This window comes from Asterias amurensis, chromosome 16, assembly GCF_032118995.1.
Source record: "Asterias amurensis chromosome 16, ASM3211899v1".
Classification (NCBI taxonomy): Eukaryota; Metazoa; Echinodermata; class Asteroidea; order Forcipulatida; family Asteriidae; genus Asterias; species Asterias amurensis.
Genome location: NC_092663.1, coordinates 1,124,746 through 1,146,346, shown reverse-complemented (window position 1 = coordinate 1,146,346; position 21,601 = coordinate 1,124,746). Strand labels below are relative to the sequence as shown.

Genomic DNA, 21,601 nt, shown 5'->3' with positions numbered 1-21,601 from the left:
TGGGTCTGTTAGCGCCTTGCAGAAAGTGTGACCCATGTTAGAATTGCTTGCTCCGGTTTGTTTTTACGGACCTTCTGATCTGCAATGGGGATTTTCTACACGATAATGATTGCATTGTGGATTTGAGGTTTTCATTCCCAATCTGGCACTTTGGGTTTTCCCTTCACTGTTATAGGGTTTTCCCTGCCAATCTAAAACTGAAATCTTTATTGTGTTATTTGCAAAAAGTGGTGTGTTGTTTACATTAGGATGCATACAATTCAGATTTAAATTTCAACTGCCGTATTAAAACTTTCACTCGACTGTTATTCATGCCTCCGCGTGACGTTATGCTTTATTTGTTAGCCCAGTTGATAACTTATTCCAATTCCTAATCAGTTCAGTATTACCAATTGGGCTTTTGACTGTCTCAGATTCGGACTGCTGTCATTAATACTTGCACTCTCTTTTCTATTTCTTCCTCCATGGTCATTCAGGCCAAAAGTGACGTATGTGTGTGGCTATTTTTGCCCATATGATGATAACGCATCCCAATTCGTAATCAGCTCTCAGTATTTACCGATTAGGCCCACACCTATCTGTGTAGGAGCGTCACCAATACATCAAAAATTGATTACATTAAAAAGGTCATGAGCCTCCATCTTTGCTTTATTTTAAGCCCAAATGATGATTACCCATCCCAATTGGGAATCAATTTAGTATTACCAATTTGGTCTACACCTGGTCTGTATAAGTGATACCAATGCATCAAATTTTGATTACATTAAAAAGGTCACCAGCCTCCATCTTTGTTGGACCGCCGTTCGTCACAGCCAATCAGCGATTGAGTTGTCATCAGTAACGAACACGTGGTTCCGATTCTCAATCTGGTTGCAGTTTTTATTCTCCCCAAATTAGGTCACTGGATTTCTAGATCCGGATAGGGTTTTTCCTTAATTATTTGCAAGGAGTTTGTGTGGAGCTCGGTCTGGAAGTGATTTGATTTTCTATCAGATTTTCAGCTGATAAATCTTGGACTATTCCACTGGGACCCCCCCCCCCCATCCTGGGTTTTCTTTGGGGTTGGGGAGTGGTGCGGGTGGACTGGAGTTTGAACCCTACTGCACCATGTCATGACCTGGGCCAAATTCCATAGAACTTCCTTTAAAGGAACTATATACTATTGGTAACAAGCAATGCTGTTGATAGTATAAAACATTGAGAGAAACGGCTCCCTCTGATGTAATGTAGTTTCGAGAAAGAATTTATTTCCACGAATTTGATTTCGAGACCTAAAAATTAGATATTGACGTCCCGAAATCAAGCATCTGGAAGCACCTACTTTTGTGTGATAAGGGTTTTTTTCTTCCATTATTATCTCGCAACTTCGACGACCGATTGAGTTCAAATGTCCACAGGTTTGTTATTTCATGCGTTACGTTGAGATACACCAAGTGAGAAGACTGGTCTTCGACAATTACCAATAGTGTCCAGTGTATTTAAGCACACACAGTAGGCCAGCACAACAAGATAATGCTTTCAACAGAGTATGGTTACCATTCAAAATGCCGTTTCTCATGTACAATTTGTGACTGGTATCCTGCAAATTTTGTTTTGCAGAAACATTTTAAGCTGAATATTTTCTGATTTAAAGGCCTGGGCACGTTTTGTAATATTGTCAAAGACCAGTATTCTCACTTGGTGTAACCCAGTAATGCAAAAAATGACAAATCCGTGAAAATTTGGGCCCAATCGGACACCAATGCAAGAAAATAATGGAGAAAAACACCCTTGTTGCAAAAAATATATAAAATAATGAGCTTTCAGATGCCAGAGAAAAGGCTTCAGGCCTGGAGTCTTTCGTCATTCCCTTATACTCCATGGGATTTAGACTCTCCAAAAAGAAAAGCATGGAAACGAAAGATAGCCAAACACCATTCAGTAGAGTCATTTGAAAAACGCCATCTTTAATCTGCACCCACTTACAACAGTATCAAACAAGCATGGTTTTACTTTAATTTGTATACTAGTTTGCTTTTAGTTACTGTCTAGTTTATAGTACAAAACGATACCTTGGGATTTTTTTAAAGGTATGGACCAGAAGTGGCATTTTTCAAAATAATGCCTTTGAAGGCAGTGGACACTATTGGTAATTATTTTTAAAAAAAATGTTGGCATAAAAACTTTCTTGGTAACAAGCAAAGGAGAGACGTTGATAGTATAAACATTGTGAGAAACGGCTCCCTCTACTCTGAAGTAACATAGTTTTCGAGAAAGAAGTTATTTTCCACGAATTTTACTTCGAGACCTCAGAGTTAGATTTTAAGCATCTGAAAGCACACAACTTCGTGTGATAGGGGTGTTTTTTCTTCCATTATTATCTCGCAACTTTGACGACCAATTGAGTTCAAATTTTCACAGGTTTGTTATTTTGCGCATATATTGAGATACACCAAGTGAGAAGACTGGTCTTTGACAATTACCAATAGCTTCCAGTGTCTTTAAGAAATGTTTAACATTATGTTTGATAAAACAATAACATCATTTGGAACTATACGTAGAGTATAATTTTTAGACTTTTAAAATGATTTAACTTGTGTATTAAACGGTATAATAATTACCCTGTTCGTTATTGGCAAGTGACTGTTTCTTAAAGGCAGTGGACACTATTGGTTTTTACTCAAAATATTTATTAGCATAAATCCTTTCTTGGTGACGAGTAACGGGGAGAGGTTGATGGTATAAAACATTGTGAGAAACGGCTCACTCTGAAGTGCCATAGTTTTCGAGAAAGAAGTAATTTTCCACGAATTTGATTTCGAGACCTCAGATTTAGAACTTGAGGTCTCGAAATCAACCATCTAAACGCACACAACTTTGTGTGACAAGGGTGTTTTTTCTTTGATTATTATCTCGCATGTTCAATGACCAATATTGAGCTCAAATTTTCACAGGTTTGTTATTTTATGCATAAGTTGAGATACACCAAGTGAGAAGACCGGTCCTTGACAATTACCAATAGTGTACACTGCCTTTAAACGGTATAATAATTACCCTGTTCGTTATTGGCAAGTGACTGTTTCTTAAGATAAAGAAATATTTGTCTTTTAAAGTATTTAATTTAAAACCAATTTGATGGAGCATCATTCCCTCCAAATCAGTACTATTTTACAATTTATACAACTTATATTACACCATAGACCGTTGAGTCTGCCTCATTTGAACCATGTAATCCACACCCACCAGATTTAGTTCTACTGGCCCCACATCTGGAAATCAAACTTAAAATTTCGATTTTCCAAAATGCTAAAATCATAATTTTCTTTAATCTGTATATCAGATGTAAAGGTATACGTATGACCTGCTGTATACATTAGTCACGTGTACAAGCAATCCATTGCCATTATTACCTGATACTCTCTATACAAACATGATATTAATATTAAAGGGAAGGTACATCATTGCTTTCTGGAAGTTGAGAAATATAATTTCCATCCTCTTTAAAGCCATTATACACTTTCGGTAAACAGTATTGTCCAAGTTCCACACTTCGTGTATCACAACTTATATATAAAATAACAATCCTGTGGAAATTTAGGCTCAATCGGACATCGGAGTCGGGAGAAAATAACGGGAAAACCCACTCCTGTTTTCGCGCGTTTCGCCGTGTCATGACATGTGTTCATAACAAATACGTAATTCTCGTTAACGAGAATTTATATTGTTTTACCGTTTTCTCAAAAAGTAAAGCATTTCATGGACTAATATTTCAAGAGAAGTCTTTCACCATTACCTTCTGTAAACCCTGTAAATTATTTGTAAATCTGTGAACTTTTTTTTTTTTCTGTACCGAAAGGGTCCAATGGCTTTAAGGCAGTGGACACAATTGTGAATTACTCAAAATAATTATATCTTGGTAACGAGTAATGGGGAGAGGTTGATAGTATAAAACATTGTGAGAAACGGCTCCCTCTGAAGTGATGTAGTTTTCGAGAAAGAAGTAATTTTTCACGAATTTGATTGTGAGACCTCCGATTTAAAATTTGAGGTCACGAATTCAAGCATCTGAACGCACACAACTTCGCGTGACAAGGGTGTTTTTTCTTTCATAGTTATCTCGCAACTTCGACGACCGATTGAGCTCAAACTTTCACAGGTTTGTTATTTTATGCATATACGTTGAGACCCACCAAGTGGGAAGACTACAGTCTTATGACAATTACCAATAGTGTCCAGTGTCTTTAAAGTGACACAAAATCGTTCTAGTATGAACTTCATAATCAGTTTCTTTCAGACTATAAATTTAACAATGATGGTTTTTCCCCATACCTATCCCGTATAATTCGTTCATTATATTAAAATGACTCATGTTGGTTCGTGTCACATTACTACTGTAAAAAAAAACAGACAACTGACTTTGCAACTAAAGTCATTCGTCTGTCAAGTATCGTAATGACAAGCGGTATGTTAAAGGAACATTACAGAATTGGTTTTTGCTAACAAATAAGTTGATGTCAGTGGAAGCACTTTATGTAGTCCACCATATACATGAACTGACAAACCTGTAAAAGTTTGAGATCGATCGGCCATCTGGGTCACGAGAGAATATTGAAAAACCGATTACAAATTTTGCATAAAAATGAATAAAACGCTTACTGAGCGATAAACTCCAAACGCCAAGTTAGATTATTTATTTCTCATAAAATATGCCATTTCAGACAGAAATATTGCAAGGGATGTTTTCTACTATCATCATCATTAGACCGTGTAAGTTTTATGTAAAATCTGTGATCTTCACGATTTTTGTTTCTTACCAATTCTGTAACGTTCCTTTAATTGTATTGAGACCAACTAATATGTAGAAGAGTAAACACGAGTTTCAGGCCTCGAACTCTATAGATAATTTAAACCATAATGCAAGATCGGGTTTCGATTTCACAAAGCACTAAGACGCATTATAAGATGGGTTGTCAATATTACCATAGTGATTTGTATGGTGATATCACACTTTGAATAATTAAGACCAGTTTGTACCTAAAATCAGTCCTAATTAGCTCTGTGTAAAATCGAACCCAAAATAGGTATCATTTTATTGTAAATGCCCCTGTCCAAAATGCCCTTGTCAATTCAAACTATTTGACGTTATTTAAAAAAAAAATTGACACATGTTTTTCTCACAAATAGTACCTTCATATGTACTGCATTTCCAATCTCCATGGTATAAAGCTGTTTGTTACAATACATTTATTTGTCAAATTTAACCAATAATTCAAGACCATACAGTATTTTATGCCGCTGTTCCCAAATGAAACTATTGCATAAAAAAGTTTCACAGGTTGTTTTTTTGAAAACATAGTACCACTCTGTTTCCATCATTCATGGTTTAATGCAAGACCATAAAATGTTACTAATTTTTGTTTTATTGTAAAATGTCCCTGTCGCAAATGAAACCACTTTCACTGTTGTTTACTATCAAAATGTGCAACATGGTTGTCTTCCAAACAAAGTACCTTTCTATACACGTACCTCTATGTTTCCATTCTCCATGGTATAAAGTTGTTACAATAAATTTATTAGTCTGATTCTAAGGTCGACCTAAGGAAGTACTTCTTTGACCTCAGCTCGTTGACCTTGATTCCAGGGGGCGTCCATGTTTCAAGAAGTAGCAGAAAGATTTATCAGGACTTTTCGGAGTTTGGTTTTACGGCTCCCTGGATGGCCGTCTTGATACGCAGCACGTGTTCCTGAGGTTCCGGGTTGAGCGTAGGGCGACGACCAGGGTAAGTCATTGTTTGTTGTTAAACTCTTACGGATTAAGCGGATGAAAAGGACTGGAAACGTTTGGTAATAAATTGTCAAAGACCAATGTTCTCACTTGGTGTATCCCATCATAATGCATAAAATAACAAACCTGTGAAAATTTGGGCTTGATTGGTCATCGAAGTTGCAAGAAAGTAATGAAAGAATTAACACTCTTTTGTACTTTTAGATGCACGACAAAGGCTTCAGGCCTAAAGTCTTTTTCATATTCAAATAATTGTAATGATTAATTACCATTATTTTTATTTAAAAAAAATCGTTTCTCACAATTTTGTATCCTATCAACAGCTCTCTGTTGCTCATTACCAAGTAGTTTGTCTGCTAATATATATAGTGAGTAATTACCAAACGAGTCCAGTGCCTTCAATCAAGGAGTTGGTTTGTCTTCCTTCCGGCCTTGCCGTCAATGTAGATGAGTGTATATGAGAATGCCCCCCCCCCAACATAACAATAGAAGTTTTCCTGATGTCAACAAACTCTCCCCTAACCTTTCCCAACTGTATTGAATCTGTTAGTACTGTTCGTGTACTAGTAAACACATCTTTTAAAAATGATACATCAGTAACTGTTATTAAACAGATTGCAACATCTGACGTCATCAATATGCAATGCAATCAGAAACCTGCATTTCTTCAAATCGTTAAAGTAGATAAAACAGTTTGCAAAAGAAAGAGAGACAATAAACTCCCCGGGAAGAAGGTTGTTTTCCATATCGATAGTTCTCCAACGTCCCCGTACTCAAAACTCCAAACATATGGCCAGTATCATAAGTCTGTGTTATCTGCGCATGTGCAGCATCCGGGTGTTCATCTCATCATGGCGGCTGTTTGTTGATGGTGATGATGGTGATGGTGAGAGGCGTGCATGTGTGGATGGTGGTGAACCATTGGACTCATATCAGTCATTGTATGTCTCTGTCCAGAACGCATCGGCTGCAGGGAGAAAAGAAAGAGAAAAAATGGTTCATTAGAATAAACAGTAAAACTTGGATTGTCTTTTCTGATTACCCTAAAAGCCTATCTCCAATATAATAATAATAATAATAATAATAACCAATTCTTATATAGCGCATTTCACAATAACCGTATCATTGCGCTTTACAATAGTGCCCTGGTCATTGGGCCAATAACATTCCTGTAATGTTTCTCAACTCTTTAGTTAGGGAGTATACAGCCCTGAGCTGCCTGTAAGGCGCTTGTGGCTTTTTCATTCACAATACCAACCTCTCCCCTCGCAGGTACCCATTTATACCCCTGGGTGAACGTAATATTCATGTCTCAAAGTTATTCATTGTAGAAAATTTACATAATTTATTCATTTATAACTGTAATGGCAAGCTAATTTCAGGCTAGCTAGTTTCTTGTAACTAATCAGGAAATCCCACCATCCTACAGCCCCGATTTTCCTTTCGCGCCAAAGTAATAGCAACCCGCATTAATTTTGATTAAACCAAGACTCCGGTGATTTATACACCGCCAGGAGCTGAGCGTGTCATGAGCCGGGGCGCGACGGAGGAAATTACGGGTGTCTAAACCGGAGCTCCCCGCTCAAATCCCCGGAGATCCCAGAAGTTGTAATACGATCCTGCACCAAATATTATACGGATATTATCTTGGCGAACCTGTCTGTATACTATGACCTCGGTTGGATTGGGGTTTCCATACTGAAGGAATGGACTGTGTTAAGTTTTCATCTCATGACCTCAGTTTGCTGTCGTTTTTATTGAGGGCAGTTTTTGACGAAACTGTAAATACATCTTCTTGATATAACATGTGGATTTTTATTAGTTTTGACAGTAAGCTTTAAATGTAATTTTTGTGAACAAGTTGTACACGTTTGAACAGAGCGGCAACCATGATAGGTAAGAATGAATGTGCGTGATGGCACTGGAAATAATGTCAACTTTAAAGTGGCAAAGTGGCAGGCATCACAATACTCAAAATGAAATCCACTGTAACTGCCGTGGTGCTCTGTGCTTTTGCTGTGACGCCATTTGCAAAGTTCCAATACAAATTTACACTTTCCTCGTAGAAGTGCCCGACTAAAGAGGCAAAATGCCATGCCTCTTCGAGAGCGATGTTCGGTGCCCGAACTTGTCAATTTTGGAAGAGAGAGTCACCAGTGGCAGTGGTGCACGCCCCCTCCTAAAGTTTGTCTATTTTTTTAAAGATGAGAATTTTTATCAATAGCAGTGCTGAGGTCAGCTTAAAGGTGCAGTTTGCACTCGGGACAACCTGCTGTTCTGGCGTTTTATTAAGCATTTAACTTGAACTGCACCAGCTGTATCCCCGTCATCCAGCCCCCCCCCCCCAACCCTGCCCTTCGAATGCCCAAAAGATAGTTTTAGGTGCGGCACTTAATCTATCCTCCAATAAGTAGGCTGATATCCATCCAAAGGAGTATTAGCTTACATCCTCAGTTCTTAAAAAAAAATGCTTGCCTTCAGTTTTTTGATTTTCTAGTCGTCGTGGCGCTCTACTTCCAATCGACCCCAACCACTTTGCTGTCAATGTCATCAATATAATAATCCGGCCCCTGGATACGAGGTTATTACCGAATTATAAAAACCGGTCGTCATCAAAGACCGCCTGTCCCGCTGGTGACAATCACGCAAGGCCAAGTCTCGCGAGATTACAAACTTCAAAGAAAACCCCGCGAATATTTTTCATAGGCCTAATAATGATAGTAGTAAAATGCTACCTATGCAATTTCACCGTATATAAAGATAAACAAAGTAAAATAGTATGATAATAAAAAAGGACAATTTGGTCGTCAAAGACCAGTATTCTCACTAATTGTTCTTTACGTGCATAAAAACACACATTTTTGGAAATTGGGGCTAAAATTAGTCATCGAAGTTGCAAGAAAATAATGAAAGGGAAAATGCCCCAATGCACAAAATAATGTGTGTGCTTTCAGATGCCCGAGAAATCCTTCAGGTCTGAAGTCTTTCTCAGATTCAAATACTTACGTGAGAATTTACTTCTTTCTTGAAAACTACTTTACTTCAGAGGGAGCCGTTTCTCACAATTTTTAATACTATCAACAGCTCTCCATTACTTGTTACCAAGTAAGTTTTACGTTAATAGATATCTTGAGTAATTACCAAACATGCCAGAACAATCATTCAAAAATGTTGACTATACACTAAAGCTGTGATCAATGCCTATTCTGCATTCAAACTTATTGGACATAAAAATGCTCAATGAATGTATACTGACCTCACAAGAAAAAAACGATATCAACTTTGATAGAGCAATCACTAACTATGCTTTAAGATCTTTTAAAAAGCTTCGTCATTTTGTTCCTCAGTGACACCCTTATTGTTTTATACATTAATTTTGTCTAATCACAAACCCATCTCTTATAAATGTTATCTACGAGATCCGGTTAGTCGTTTAAACCACGGAGGAACAACATAGAATAAACCATGTGGTTAAAATATTATGTAAATATAAAAAAAAACGATACCAGACTAAAGAAACACCCCAGCCATGCATCCCTCTATATAATTTAACGATCCATGGTAATGCATCTCACCGTTTCATTCAAATTTAGCGCGCCCGTTAAACGCGTCGCTGCAACCCACTGGGTTACCAGCTACCGGCCGCTGCACGCGCCGAGCAGACAACCACATCCCAACGGTTGAAATATGAACCCGTGCCCACGGCTAAAATGTCTCCGATTTGTTTACAAATGGGGGAGTGATTGGGAATCCACATGGGAAAATTGCTTTGTATTGGTCTAAGTGCTTTTTAAACGGTTTACAATGCGTTTTAACAAGGATACCATAATAAGAGTTTATGAGGCGTTATCAATTAGGCGGTTTCACTGGATGATAAGAAGTTGCTGAATGTATCAGAAACTGACCTTTGACCTGTGTATTTATGTGCATAAAATTCACATCAGCCAATCATACTGACCATCAGACAGTGCGTTTAACCAATCAGAACATACTTATGGGAGTAGCTTAAATCTCTTTGGGTGTACTTGGTTTTTTTATTTTTTTATTTTTATTAAAAACACGAAAGTCCTCAAGACACCAACATTTAACAAATTCACAATCCGGTATTTTTAATATAAAACTGTGAATCCGTAATTATTAAAGGAACACGTTGCCTTGGATCGGACGAGTTGGTCTATAAAAAGCGTTTGAAACCGTTTGTTATGAAATGTATATGGTTAGAAAGATGTTTCAAAAGTAGAATATAATGATCCACACAAGTATCTCTCAAAATTGCACGGTTTTCTTTTTACATCGCGAACTATCACGGTCGGCCATTTATGGGGGTCAAAATTTTGACTCCCATAAATGGCCGACCGTGTTATTGGACGAGGTAAAACGAAAACCACGCAATTTCGAGGCATATTTGTGTAGATCATTGTATTCTACTTTTACATCATCTTTCTAACCATATGCATTTTATAATAAACGGTCAAAAAACGACCAACTCGACCGATCCAAGGCAACGTGTTCCTTTAACCTAAAATTGTGAATAATGTTATATAGTAACCCAAAATTAGCAATATTTTCAGCAAAAGCTGGGAAAAAATGGAAAGAAGCTGATATCAACTGATAATGGTAGGTATGGGTGTCAGTTACCACCAAAAAAAGTAAGGACCAATTTGGGGTGGGGAAATCGTTCCCCGGGGGGTAATTAAAACCTGGGGTTAATTACCCAAAATTTTCCCAAAGTATGTTGTGTTTGGTATCAAATGAAAGGAAACTTTCATTTTGTGATGTTCATTTAGTCATTTTATTATCCTGTAAAAAGTTACACTTGATTGAAGATGTGGTGATTGTTAACACAGGATCAACGATTAATGTAAAAACCTTAAAACTATTATTACACGTTGCCTGAATGGGTATTGTACGGAAGTAACTCTACAAAGGACCGGACTTTGGAAAACTAGAAACTGATGTTAATAATAATAATAATTAAATAATAATTAAAATTGATATTGTTCACGTTAGTTTTTAGTTTCTTTTGCCACTTTGGACGATGGATTAGCAATAAAACCTAAGACCACTTTAAAATCACTCATGTGTTTCTCAAATACTCATTGCATAATACCACCAACGCCCACCATAATATTTTACGATCCTCCAGATATTTTATCTCGTGTCAAGAAGACGATCATACTTTGAGACAATGTCATCTTCTCATCCAATCACCATGGTAGAATGAGCCTACAAACATTACACTACTGACAATGCTTACTGCCAAATATTTGCGCCTAAAATCCTCTCTGAAGTTTGGGTGTTGGTCGAAGCAACCCAAGTCATAAAACTGAATTACGCCCGAGCACATGCACACCGAACGACCCGTCTCCCTACCGAACGCAGCCGCCCTGAGACCCACGGGCTTCCACACTACCAACAAGGCCACTCCCGGAGGTCACATCGTCTGTATAAATTATCTCGTTATATTTCTGAGCACTTAATGGCTTTCTGACTTTCATTTTCTTTTGGTCAGTAATGCCTTGAGAAAGTACAAGAAGGAGCCTGGCCGTCGCGATGTGGCTTGAAGTCGTGACAGATACGAATGGACAACTGGTTGGTTGTGTGAGAGAGAGAAAGTTGTGCAAGTCGGGTAAATAGTTTATTGATAGTTGGCATCTGTCACCTTGTAACACAAAAATAACTTCATTTACTGGTGAGCATTGCAATATTACCTCTTCCGGTGGGTTTACCTGCTAATACCATGGAGGTAGATGGTAATACAGATACAATAAGGACTGTGATGTACATATAGGACCAGAATAAATTTTGACGTTTAGTTACTGAATCACAATTTCTTGATTTGTGTAATTCATAATCATAGACGTTAAACCAATGTTTGTATGAGAGAGATTGGCTGTTGCCAGCTTGGTGTTTATACCCCCCTGTGGGAGTTTGCCGAGTTCCCTTGACGGGATGATTATATAAAACAAACAAACAGACCAAGAAAGGAATCTCACAAAACAAAATTTATCAAACATACTCTTATAACTGTTTCAATTCCAGTTCATGCTTTGATTTTTTTGATTTTTTTTTATGTACAAACCCAGAAAGAAATAGCACAAAACAAAATGTATCAAACGTGCTAAAGATTTTTTCATTTCAAAATCATGCTGGGGGAAAAAATCCTTTTTCAATTCAATTCTTCTGTTCAAATGGAAGTTCAAACTATGGCAGTTTGAACTCCAAGACCGAAAGACCACTAACGTCAAATTAGATGTGGCATGTATAGTTCCCTGCATACCACTATACCCTCATCGTTAGGAAATCAGAATGGACCAGTCTACTTCTCTGTCAGTCATGATTTGAAGTTACAAGTGCGATGAATTTGAGAAGTAAAGTCTAAGCATTACTACTGGTGTATGCTACGGGGGTATATGCAAACCATATATAGTCTGGCTAGTCTCGTCTAGTCCCCAGCCACCCTATATCCCCAGGCGTTATATAAGTTCCCATCAATGCAAACACGTAAGACCCAATACTTTACCCTTCATTCACGCGTTATTGAACCTTTTTAAGACCTTTGAGATTTGGCCCAGTAGCGTGGAGTTATTACGGGCCACAGAATCGCGTCGATAGAGCAGTCTTTGACAAAACACCGAGGTAAGGTGCGAAATGATGTGAGTTTACTCCCCTGGGGAAAGTGACGGAAGACGGTACTAGAACACCTGACAACTAGGTATATCCTAAACTCTTCGTAGATTCGCGATAATGCGTTGAGAGTTGAAAAATATAAAGCTGACGATATCCTTCATAGTATTAATAATATCTTTCTCTTTTAAGCACACGAGACCAGACAGCCAAATAATCATGTCACATGTACATTTTATGGCTGGCATACTGCTCATTTGGTTAGCAGACTTTTGTTAAGCAATATTTTCTGCAACTCTATGAAATTGGGCCTAGATTGATAAAGCCCAAGCTTGCACTCTACGAGCGTGCTTTGGGTGACGTGAGCGCGCTGAGTTTGAGCACGTGCATCAAGCTACGCCTTCATTATAATTTTACGATCGATTCAGACAACCCGCTCAAAGTTTGACGAAGTTTCGCGCTGACATTTAAATTTATGACAAGAATTTATTGAACAAGTTTTTTTTACTCGCGTTAACCACACCCCTCGGTCATCCTTCTAACATCTGGTTAGCACATGCTGGCATTAAAACCATAAACACACCAGCAGAGAAACCAAATAATACGAGAAAAGGTAAATTTATACGAAATGACCGGGATCGGTATTGACCTGGCGTGTCCCGAGGGACGGGGTGACGGGTGGAGCGCGGCGAGAGGACGGGGAAGCAGTGCGTAGGAGAGGGTAGTTGGGACAACATTCAACGGTCTAATAACACCACGGAGACAAATAGACTGTGAATTAAATGAGAAAATCTACAAGGCATGGTTCTCGATGAATGAAGAGATGAAAATTAAATTGTCAAAATAAACTTAAGAGATATGTCAATCATGATATCGGCTATCTTGGATAAGAGCGAACCATGCAGTTTAATTAGTCTGGTACCTGTGACATAGTGATGATTTATGGGTTGTATCAACCTATACAGTCAGGAAACTAGGCTGTCTTCATCATCCTTAACGCTTCATCGCATTCAGCTTATAATGTCTGCTGCAATTTCAATCATTTTCTTTGCCTTAAATATCAAACTGCATATTCCAGCAGTGGCCTTGTTCTATTTATAAACCATCTTTACATCCAATATATAACAAATCAGAGTTTTCGTTGTTTTAGAGTGTAATGCCGAGCATATGTTTCTAAATGTCAGTGTCACCAGGAAAATGAGCTCAAGTTACTGAGTTTGAACGAGTGGGGGCGCTGTTTAAAAAAGTGTACCCTATCTAGCTCATTAATGTGGGAAAATTATGTTTTTTATGCAAGTCGCCGACACACAAAGCCTAAAGTCCACTTCAAGGTGTGGGCTACAACAACAAAATACCAGAGGCCGTTGCCACCTACTCCTGGGGCTGAAACAGGGTTACCCCCTTTACAGTCCATGCGGATGTAGGCTTGGTTCACCCTTAAGAAGCCTGGCTGCTACGCGTCTTTGCTTAAGGACACACAAATTAGTGACAAGTTGCTTACTTACCAACACTTCATTGCTTTAATTATTAGTTTATGAATATTGTGTTGTCATTTAGCATCCGAGAATGACACTGCTATAGGGTCGAAACGTCGGGCCGTTACCTATGTTTAGCTCATTAATTAATAAAGAAAACACTACCAGTAAAGACAACTGATCCCATCTTCTATATATTGTTATCCTACATACCAAAGATAGGATCATTGAAACATCAACTATACCAACCACTTAAAGGTAGTGGACACTATTGGTAATTACTCAAAATAATTATCATCATAAAACCTTAATTGGTGACGAGTAATGGAGAGAGGTTAATGGTATAAAACATTGTGAGAAACGGCCCCCTCTGAAGTGAGAAGAAGTAATTTTCCACGAGTTTGATTTCGAGACCTCAGAGTTGGAACTTGAGGTCTCGAAATCAACCATCTAAACGCACACAACTTCGTGTGACAAGGGTGTTTTTTATTTCATTATTATCTCGCAACTTCGACGTCCGATTGAGCTCAAATTTTCACAGGTTTGTTATTTTATGCATGTGTTGAGATACACCAAGTGTGAAGGCTAGTCTTTGACAATTACCAACAGTGTACACTGTCTTTAACCTGTTCTCCTTAAATTTACGACCATCACACATGCGCAAGAAAACGACACAGCTGCGAGATCCCTTGAGAGTACCTCGAGAAGTCGCGAGATTTTGATTCATTAATGAACTGTGGGTGTTAACGTAGCCACCACAACAAGGCGATTTATTGGGTTAACGTGAGAGGGTTTAATTAATGGAGCGAAGTGGCCTCGTTTGATAGGCTGGTGTCTGGGGAATTCTTGTCAGAAGATAAAATTCAAATTAAACTGAGTTCGCGGTATTAGTCACCTACGGTAGACAAAGACCACGTGTACAACTCGCAAATTAGCTGTCAATTGTTGGCGACTACTTCAAACCAGAAGCACCATAGACCAGTCATGTAGGTCAACAATCGGTTCCTTAATTAGGGAATTAGTCTTTTCTTTCTTTAGATGTTTAACTTGGTGTTGGAATCAATATTGCTAAAATAAACTGCGTTAAACTATTTGTTGATTGGTTGGTAGAAGTGTTGGTTTCGAAACTATGAACGGCGTTATTCAAAGTTTCTTTTGGTTTTACACATTCTCAGAACAAGAATAATGACATGAAATCGTACCGTGCACGAAATAAATATCTAGTAATGATTATTTGATTGATTTGTTGTACTTGTGTATTGCGCAATCAACATAATGTGGACGCTGTAACTCTCCAGATACTGCAAAATAATGTTTCTTGCTAACTACAGGTTTTGTTTTGTCAGGCATGGCAAAACAAGCCTTTACTGCTAGTCTGTAGATGCTCTCGTTTGGTTTGCTCCGTATCTATTTCATTATTTCATGTTCATTATTTATATTCTTGACCAGTTCTTGGATGTCTTTGACTTAAAGACACTGGGCACAATGGTTAATTGTCAAAGACACTTGGTGCGTCTCAACATATGCATAAAATAACAAACCAGTGAAAATTTGAGCTCAATCGGTCGTTGAAGTTGCGAGATAATAATGAAAGTAAAAACACCTTTGTCACGCGAAGTTGTGTGCTTTCAGATGCTTGATTTCGAGACCTCAAATTCTAACTCTGAGGTCTCGAAATCAAATTCGTGGAAAATTACTTCTTTCTCGAAAAGTACGTCACTTCAGAGGGAGCCGTTTCTCGCAATGATATTTACTATCAACCTCTCCCCATTACTCGTTACCAAGTAAGGTTTTATGAAAATAATTATTTTGAGTAATTACTAATAGTGTCCACTGCCTTTAACAAGAATTTGTACTTAATTTGTTTATTATTCTCATTTTCACCGAATATGGAAAGAAATGTTGATTGAATTGGAAAACAAAAGTTGGAAATAGACGATTCAGCCGGATATGATTATTAGTGGAATGATTGAAGATCGGTTCCGGGGTGCAGACTATTCACTGCCTGGTCGTCTACCGTATGATTCGCATTTATGACGGCGTCTGTTTGCAATCAAGCCCTGCTATACGTTCACGAGTCAAATCACTGCTCTATTTTCAAAGGTCCATCGGGACGAATTAGTGGTCCCTAAATAGCTGTACTCTAGCTGGTAGTCATGCCATGAGAGACCTGACTTTGTCTGAGGGTTGTGATACAGAATTTAAGGGCAGGGCTGGGAACCATTGATGTTTTATTGTGTGGATGGACCCTACTTCACATCGGGTAAAAGATGATGACAAATGACGTCACAAGGAATCTTTGTCTATCGTTTCCGTTTAGAATGTGGACTTGAAAAGGCTGAAAGGTCAACGAACAGTTAGACGTTTCATTGTGAATATTGAGCAAGTCTTCTTGGTGAAGGGCAAATAAAGGAACACAATCTTGTGCTTCCATTTGAGTCTTGTAAAGCAAGGCAAAAACTTGAACTTTGATATAATTCGTAGGTTATTTATTGTCATAACGCACGGTTATGCATAACTGTTATGACAAAGGCCTTCCAACAAATTTGTTCTGTTTTCAATACAATACAATACAATAATCTTTCTTAGATCCAAAAAACGGTAATTCAAATGCTCGCATACAGTAAAAACATTGACACATTAAAAACGTTACAAAACAGACAATGGCTATATACAATTACAAGAAAAACCACTAAAAAGCAATTATAGAAAAATACTGGAGACTGGGCGATAAATTATTTTCCGAAATAAACTACCCAATTCCATGGAACTTTTTTTCTCTGGAGACTTTCAAAACAGAGCTGAAGACACTGCTCTTTACACAATCATGATGTGTTTATTCTTAGCAATGAGTTTTCCTAATGTTTAATCATTGTACATAATTATATTTCATCTATTGCCGAAGCGCCATGAGTAATGTAATTTAGAGCGACGCTTATTAATCAATCCATTATTTCTTTTTTAAATGCTTGTTTTTAAGTAACCAATGAATCTACATTCATTGTTAGAATCCGGTGATAAAATGGCAATGGGACGCCATAATTGTGTCAAAACCATAAATGTTTCATATATGTATTTCAGTAATGATTAGCATCTCACTTCACACCCAAACACTTGTTAAGACATGCGCGAGAATTGATCCGCTGTATAGTCCATTAATCACGAATCATCATTCAACATAACACAAGGACAATCAATAACCAGGTGCCCCATGCAACAAACCTCTAAAAATGGCGCCATTCTAACATCTGTCTTATTTCATCTCTCACTGCAATGTACTTCTCAACTTCACAAATCCCACTTGAAAGTGTCAACAACTATTATCCACCAGAAAGCCCGACCATTCCGCTCGTTCCATCACATCATGAAACCGTTTTCCCAAAACTGCTTTTTGATACAATCCAGAGTCCAGCCTCCATTCTTATTGGATTGCGGGCTATTTTGCTCTGTGGACCCGCAAAACCACAATACCAAAATCCCCAGTGGTCCTTAAAAAAAGTCTTAAAAGTTACTAGCATACTTTGATGAGAAGTCTCCCCCAAATCAAGCTTTAGAGGAACTGGACGCTATTTGTAATAATTACTCAAAATAATTGTTAGTTACTTATAAACTTACTTGGTAACGAGCAATGGAGAGCTGTTGATAGTATAAAACATTGTGAGAAACAGCTCCCTCTGAAGTAACGTAGTTCTTGAGAAAGATATAATTTCTCACTCAAATATGAAAGGACTTCAAGCACGCCCTTTTAAGGCATTTGAAAGCACACAAAGTTCTGCCACAAGGGTGTTTTTACTTTCACTATTCTCTTGCAACTTCGATAACCAATAATTGAGCCCAACTTTTCACAGGTTTGTTATGTTGGGATACACCAACTGTGAAGGCTAGTCTTTGACAATTACAAAACGTGTTCAGCGCCGAAAATTGTGACTCTCTCTAACTACACGTGAAACACTTGTGTTGCTGCTACGCCAAACAACAGATTAGCAACCAATAAAATAAAACTCCCAAAGATACCTTAACCAATAATTCCTCCTCATTTTGTTGCAACATTTTGACTCTCCTGAATTCCTGGGGAAAAGTTTGAAGAATAATGTCGCCAAGATGACAGGAATCCTTGGAGAGGAAAAGCAAATCATCCTTTAATGGTGGAGTCAGTTGTGAGGAGCTGGTTGAACATCAGAAAAAGGCACGAACATTCATGAATGCGTCAGATTAATGGGGATCACAACGGCTCTTAAAGTCCTTGGGCTGGACACAGATCACTTACAGTCAAGTGTTGAGTGTTGTCATGAAATAAAGGGATTCTAATTGTGACGTTGACTCAGAGGTCAACTACCTCATTTGCATATCAGAGGCTTTTCGTGATTAGAATAACAACAAAGCCCAAAGCCGCGAATTTTGAGTTGCCTTTTTCTTTGACAAATACAATTTTGATAAAAAAATTTAAAAAAACTACTTGTTTAAATTATTTATACTAAGTAATGAAAAGTCCTTACAAGGTCAAACAACGAATTCTTTAGAACCGGTCTTTAAAACATTCCCAATGTTCCGGTTCTGACTCATCGTAGTCTCAAGCTTTCGACTCTGTGTAGAGTGAACCAAATCTTTTGATAATTTGGTCACCGTGGTTAGACTGCAGGACTTGCAATCACAAGGTTGTGGGTGAGAATCCTACCAAGCTAACCTTGGTCCAGTGGTTAGACTGCAGGACTTGCAATCACAAGGTTGTGGGTTAGAATCCTACCAAGCTAACCTTGGTCCAGTGGTTAGACTGCAAGACTTGCAATCACAAGGTTGTGGGTTAGAATCCTACCAAGCTAACCTTGGTCCAGTGGTTAGACTGCAGGACTTGCAATCACAAGGTTGTGGGTGAGAATCCTACCAAGCTAACCGCTGAGTTCACCATGACTAGAATAAGTGCTGTGGTCTATATTTACTGAATCACAATGTCTTGATTTCACTTCATAATCATAGACGTTAAAGGCAGTGGACACTATCGGTAATTGTCAAAGACTAGCCCTCACAGTTGATGTATCTCAACATATGCATAAAATAACAAACCTGAGAAAATGTGAGCTCAATCGGTCATCGAACTTGCGAGATAATAATGAAGGAAAAAACACCCTAGTCACACGAAGTTGTGTGCGTTTAGACGGTTGATTTCGAGACCTCAAGTTCTAAATCTGAGGTCTCGAAATCAAATTCGTGGAAAATTACTTCTTTCTCGAAAACTAAGTCACTTCAGAGGGAGCTGTTTCTCACGATGTTTTATACCATCAACCTCTCCCCATTACTCGTTACCAAGTAATGTTTTATGCTAATAATTTGTTTGAGTAATTACCAATAGTGTCCACTGCCTTTAAACAATGTTTGTATGAGAGAGATTAGCATTTGCAAACATGGTGTGGGAGTTTGCCGAATTTCCCTTGATGGTAAGATCATCTAAACAAACAAACAAACAAATGTGTGATTATCAAAGGTTCAGTTTCTTTGTCGTTAAAACCTCTATCGACTCTAAATGAACAACATATGTTGATAAGTTACAAGAATCTGTGTAGAATTATTTTGTGTTTATTAAATCTCATCGGAATTCAATATCAAAGAATAATATTCTCTTGAAGACCTTTAGAGCACACTGATCGAAACGTCAAGGTGTTAAAGCACTGGTTCTTCTCAGAACAATCACAACTCATGACCAGATTTAATACATGGTACCTCCACAAACCTCACTTGTAAATTTTGAACAACCAAAAATCACCAATATTATGAACAGCTTTGGAAAGCCAGGGTTTTCTTTACTGTGGCGACACATCCTTTTGTTGTTGAGGATCTGTGTAACGTGATGAAGTTGTTGATGTTGACACATGATTTTCATTTCAGCATAATGCACAGTTCATATCTAATGAAATTATTTTTCGAGAACATCCTCAACTGTTTTCCCCTAATAATGGCTGTAAGAATTCACAATAAAAAAAAACTCCACAGTGACGTGCCAACGTTTTTAAGTCAAATGACAAATTAGGTGTACACTACCCATTATTCCCCTCGGCCCTAACGGCGCCATGTAGGATAGGACCCCTGTAGCTCTACGGAAGAGCCTTAAGGTATAGGTCATGACCTGGGTCAAGGGTCGTGACCTTAGCGGTTTGATCAAAGCAAAGCGGTCTGCCCCGGATGTGCCTAATGTTCAATAATGTGTCAAATAAGGAGGTAAGAGTTTCTTTTTATGAAAGTGATGAATTTGAACAGTGACACAGTTTGGCAGCATGTCAACAATTATGCCATTAAAGGCACTGGACACTATTGGTAATTACTCAAAATAATTATTAGCATAAAACATTACTTGGTAACGAGTAATGGGGAGCTGTTGATAGTATAAAACATTGTGAGAAACGGCTCCCTCTGAAGTAATATAGTTTTAGAGAAAGAAGTCATTTTCCACGAATTTGATTTCGAGACCTCAGATTTAGAACTTGAGGTCTCGAAATCAAGCATCAGAAAGCACACAACTTCGTGTGACAAGGGTGTTTTTTCTTTCACTAATATCTCGCAACTTCGATGACCGATCGAGCTGAAACTTTCGCAGGTTTGTTATTTGGTGCATATGTTGAGATACACCAAGTGAGAGGACTTGTCTTTGACAATTACCAATAGTGTCCAGTGTCTTTAAAGGCAATGGATACTATTGGTAATTACTCAACATAAAAACATAAGCATAAAAACTTAATGGAGAGCTGTTGATATAAAACATAGTGAGAAACAACTTCCTTTTGAAGTAACGTATTTTTTTTTAGAAAGAGGTTAAAGTGTTTTTTTTTAATCACAATTTTTAAGAATTAACTAGTAGGCCTACATGAAATTACGAAGTTGAAAAATCTGCACTTTTGCAATTTTCACCGTTAGATTTGTCAACAGAGCCAACGGAAAAACTATTTCTAAACTTGGGACATTCCTCTGAAACGAAACTGGAAATGGTGACGACTTTATAATTGTGTTTTCATCCTTGTACGACCACGTAGGGTAAACTGCTGGCAAACCAGACATGTAGAACCAAACCAAATTATTGTGGAGATGTTTCTTGTTACCTTTGCTTGGAAAAGAAGTGATTTTCCTCAATTAAACCTAAACTTACACCTGTTTATCCAAACTTCCAACTCGTCAAGAGATCAAACAATTATCCCACCAAATACCAACAGTCGACCCTCAAATCCCAAATAAATTATCAGCTGCAGAAAGATCTTCCTGAACAAGAATTCCCAGCCGGGGTTTTAGAATGAATCTTTCGCATTTCAATGGTGTGTTTCCAGTAGCGTGATTGCGCCCTTGACTCCGCCGTGAACAGACGGCGTAGTCGTTAGCCGCGACCCGCTGACACCTTTGGCGCTCCGTAGCCGATTATTGCATGGATTTCTCGCATCAAAATCATATCTTCTCGACGGTTGAAGGAGAGAAAGTACGATGACTTTTATCAACTGCCAAACTTATCTGTTCTTTTACTTAGTGTCTAAGAACATGCACTCCATGGTGACGGTAAATGACCAATGTTCGCGTGACTATGGTGAGACATGATCTGGTAAACCAATGTTTCCTTGTCATATGCCGTCATTCTGCGTCGAGACTGTAGCCACATTAGTGTATTACTTTTATAATTGACGTACGATACTATTTGTAAATCCAACCTATACATCCAGCAGAAAAATATTGTTTACGTATTATCTCATCAAATCGTTTTTAA

General features: G+C 38.1%; 1 protein-coding gene across 1 annotated transcript in view; it reads right to left on the bottom strand.

Moving 5' to 3' along the window:
- Window positions 1-1,913: 1,913 nt before the first annotated feature.
- The window catches only part of LOC139949020 (basic helix-loop-helix transcription factor scleraxis-like), a 28,085-nt gene continuing 8,397 nt past the window's right edge, over window positions 1,914-21,601 (bottom strand). Inside the window, exon 2 of the mRNA XM_071947411.1 lies at window positions 1,914-6,731. Within this exon, the coding sequence (XP_071803512.1) occupies window positions 6,606-6,731 (126 nt within the window). The 3' untranslated portion in view covers window positions 1,914-6,605. The remainder of the gene's footprint in view (window positions 6,732-21,601) is intronic.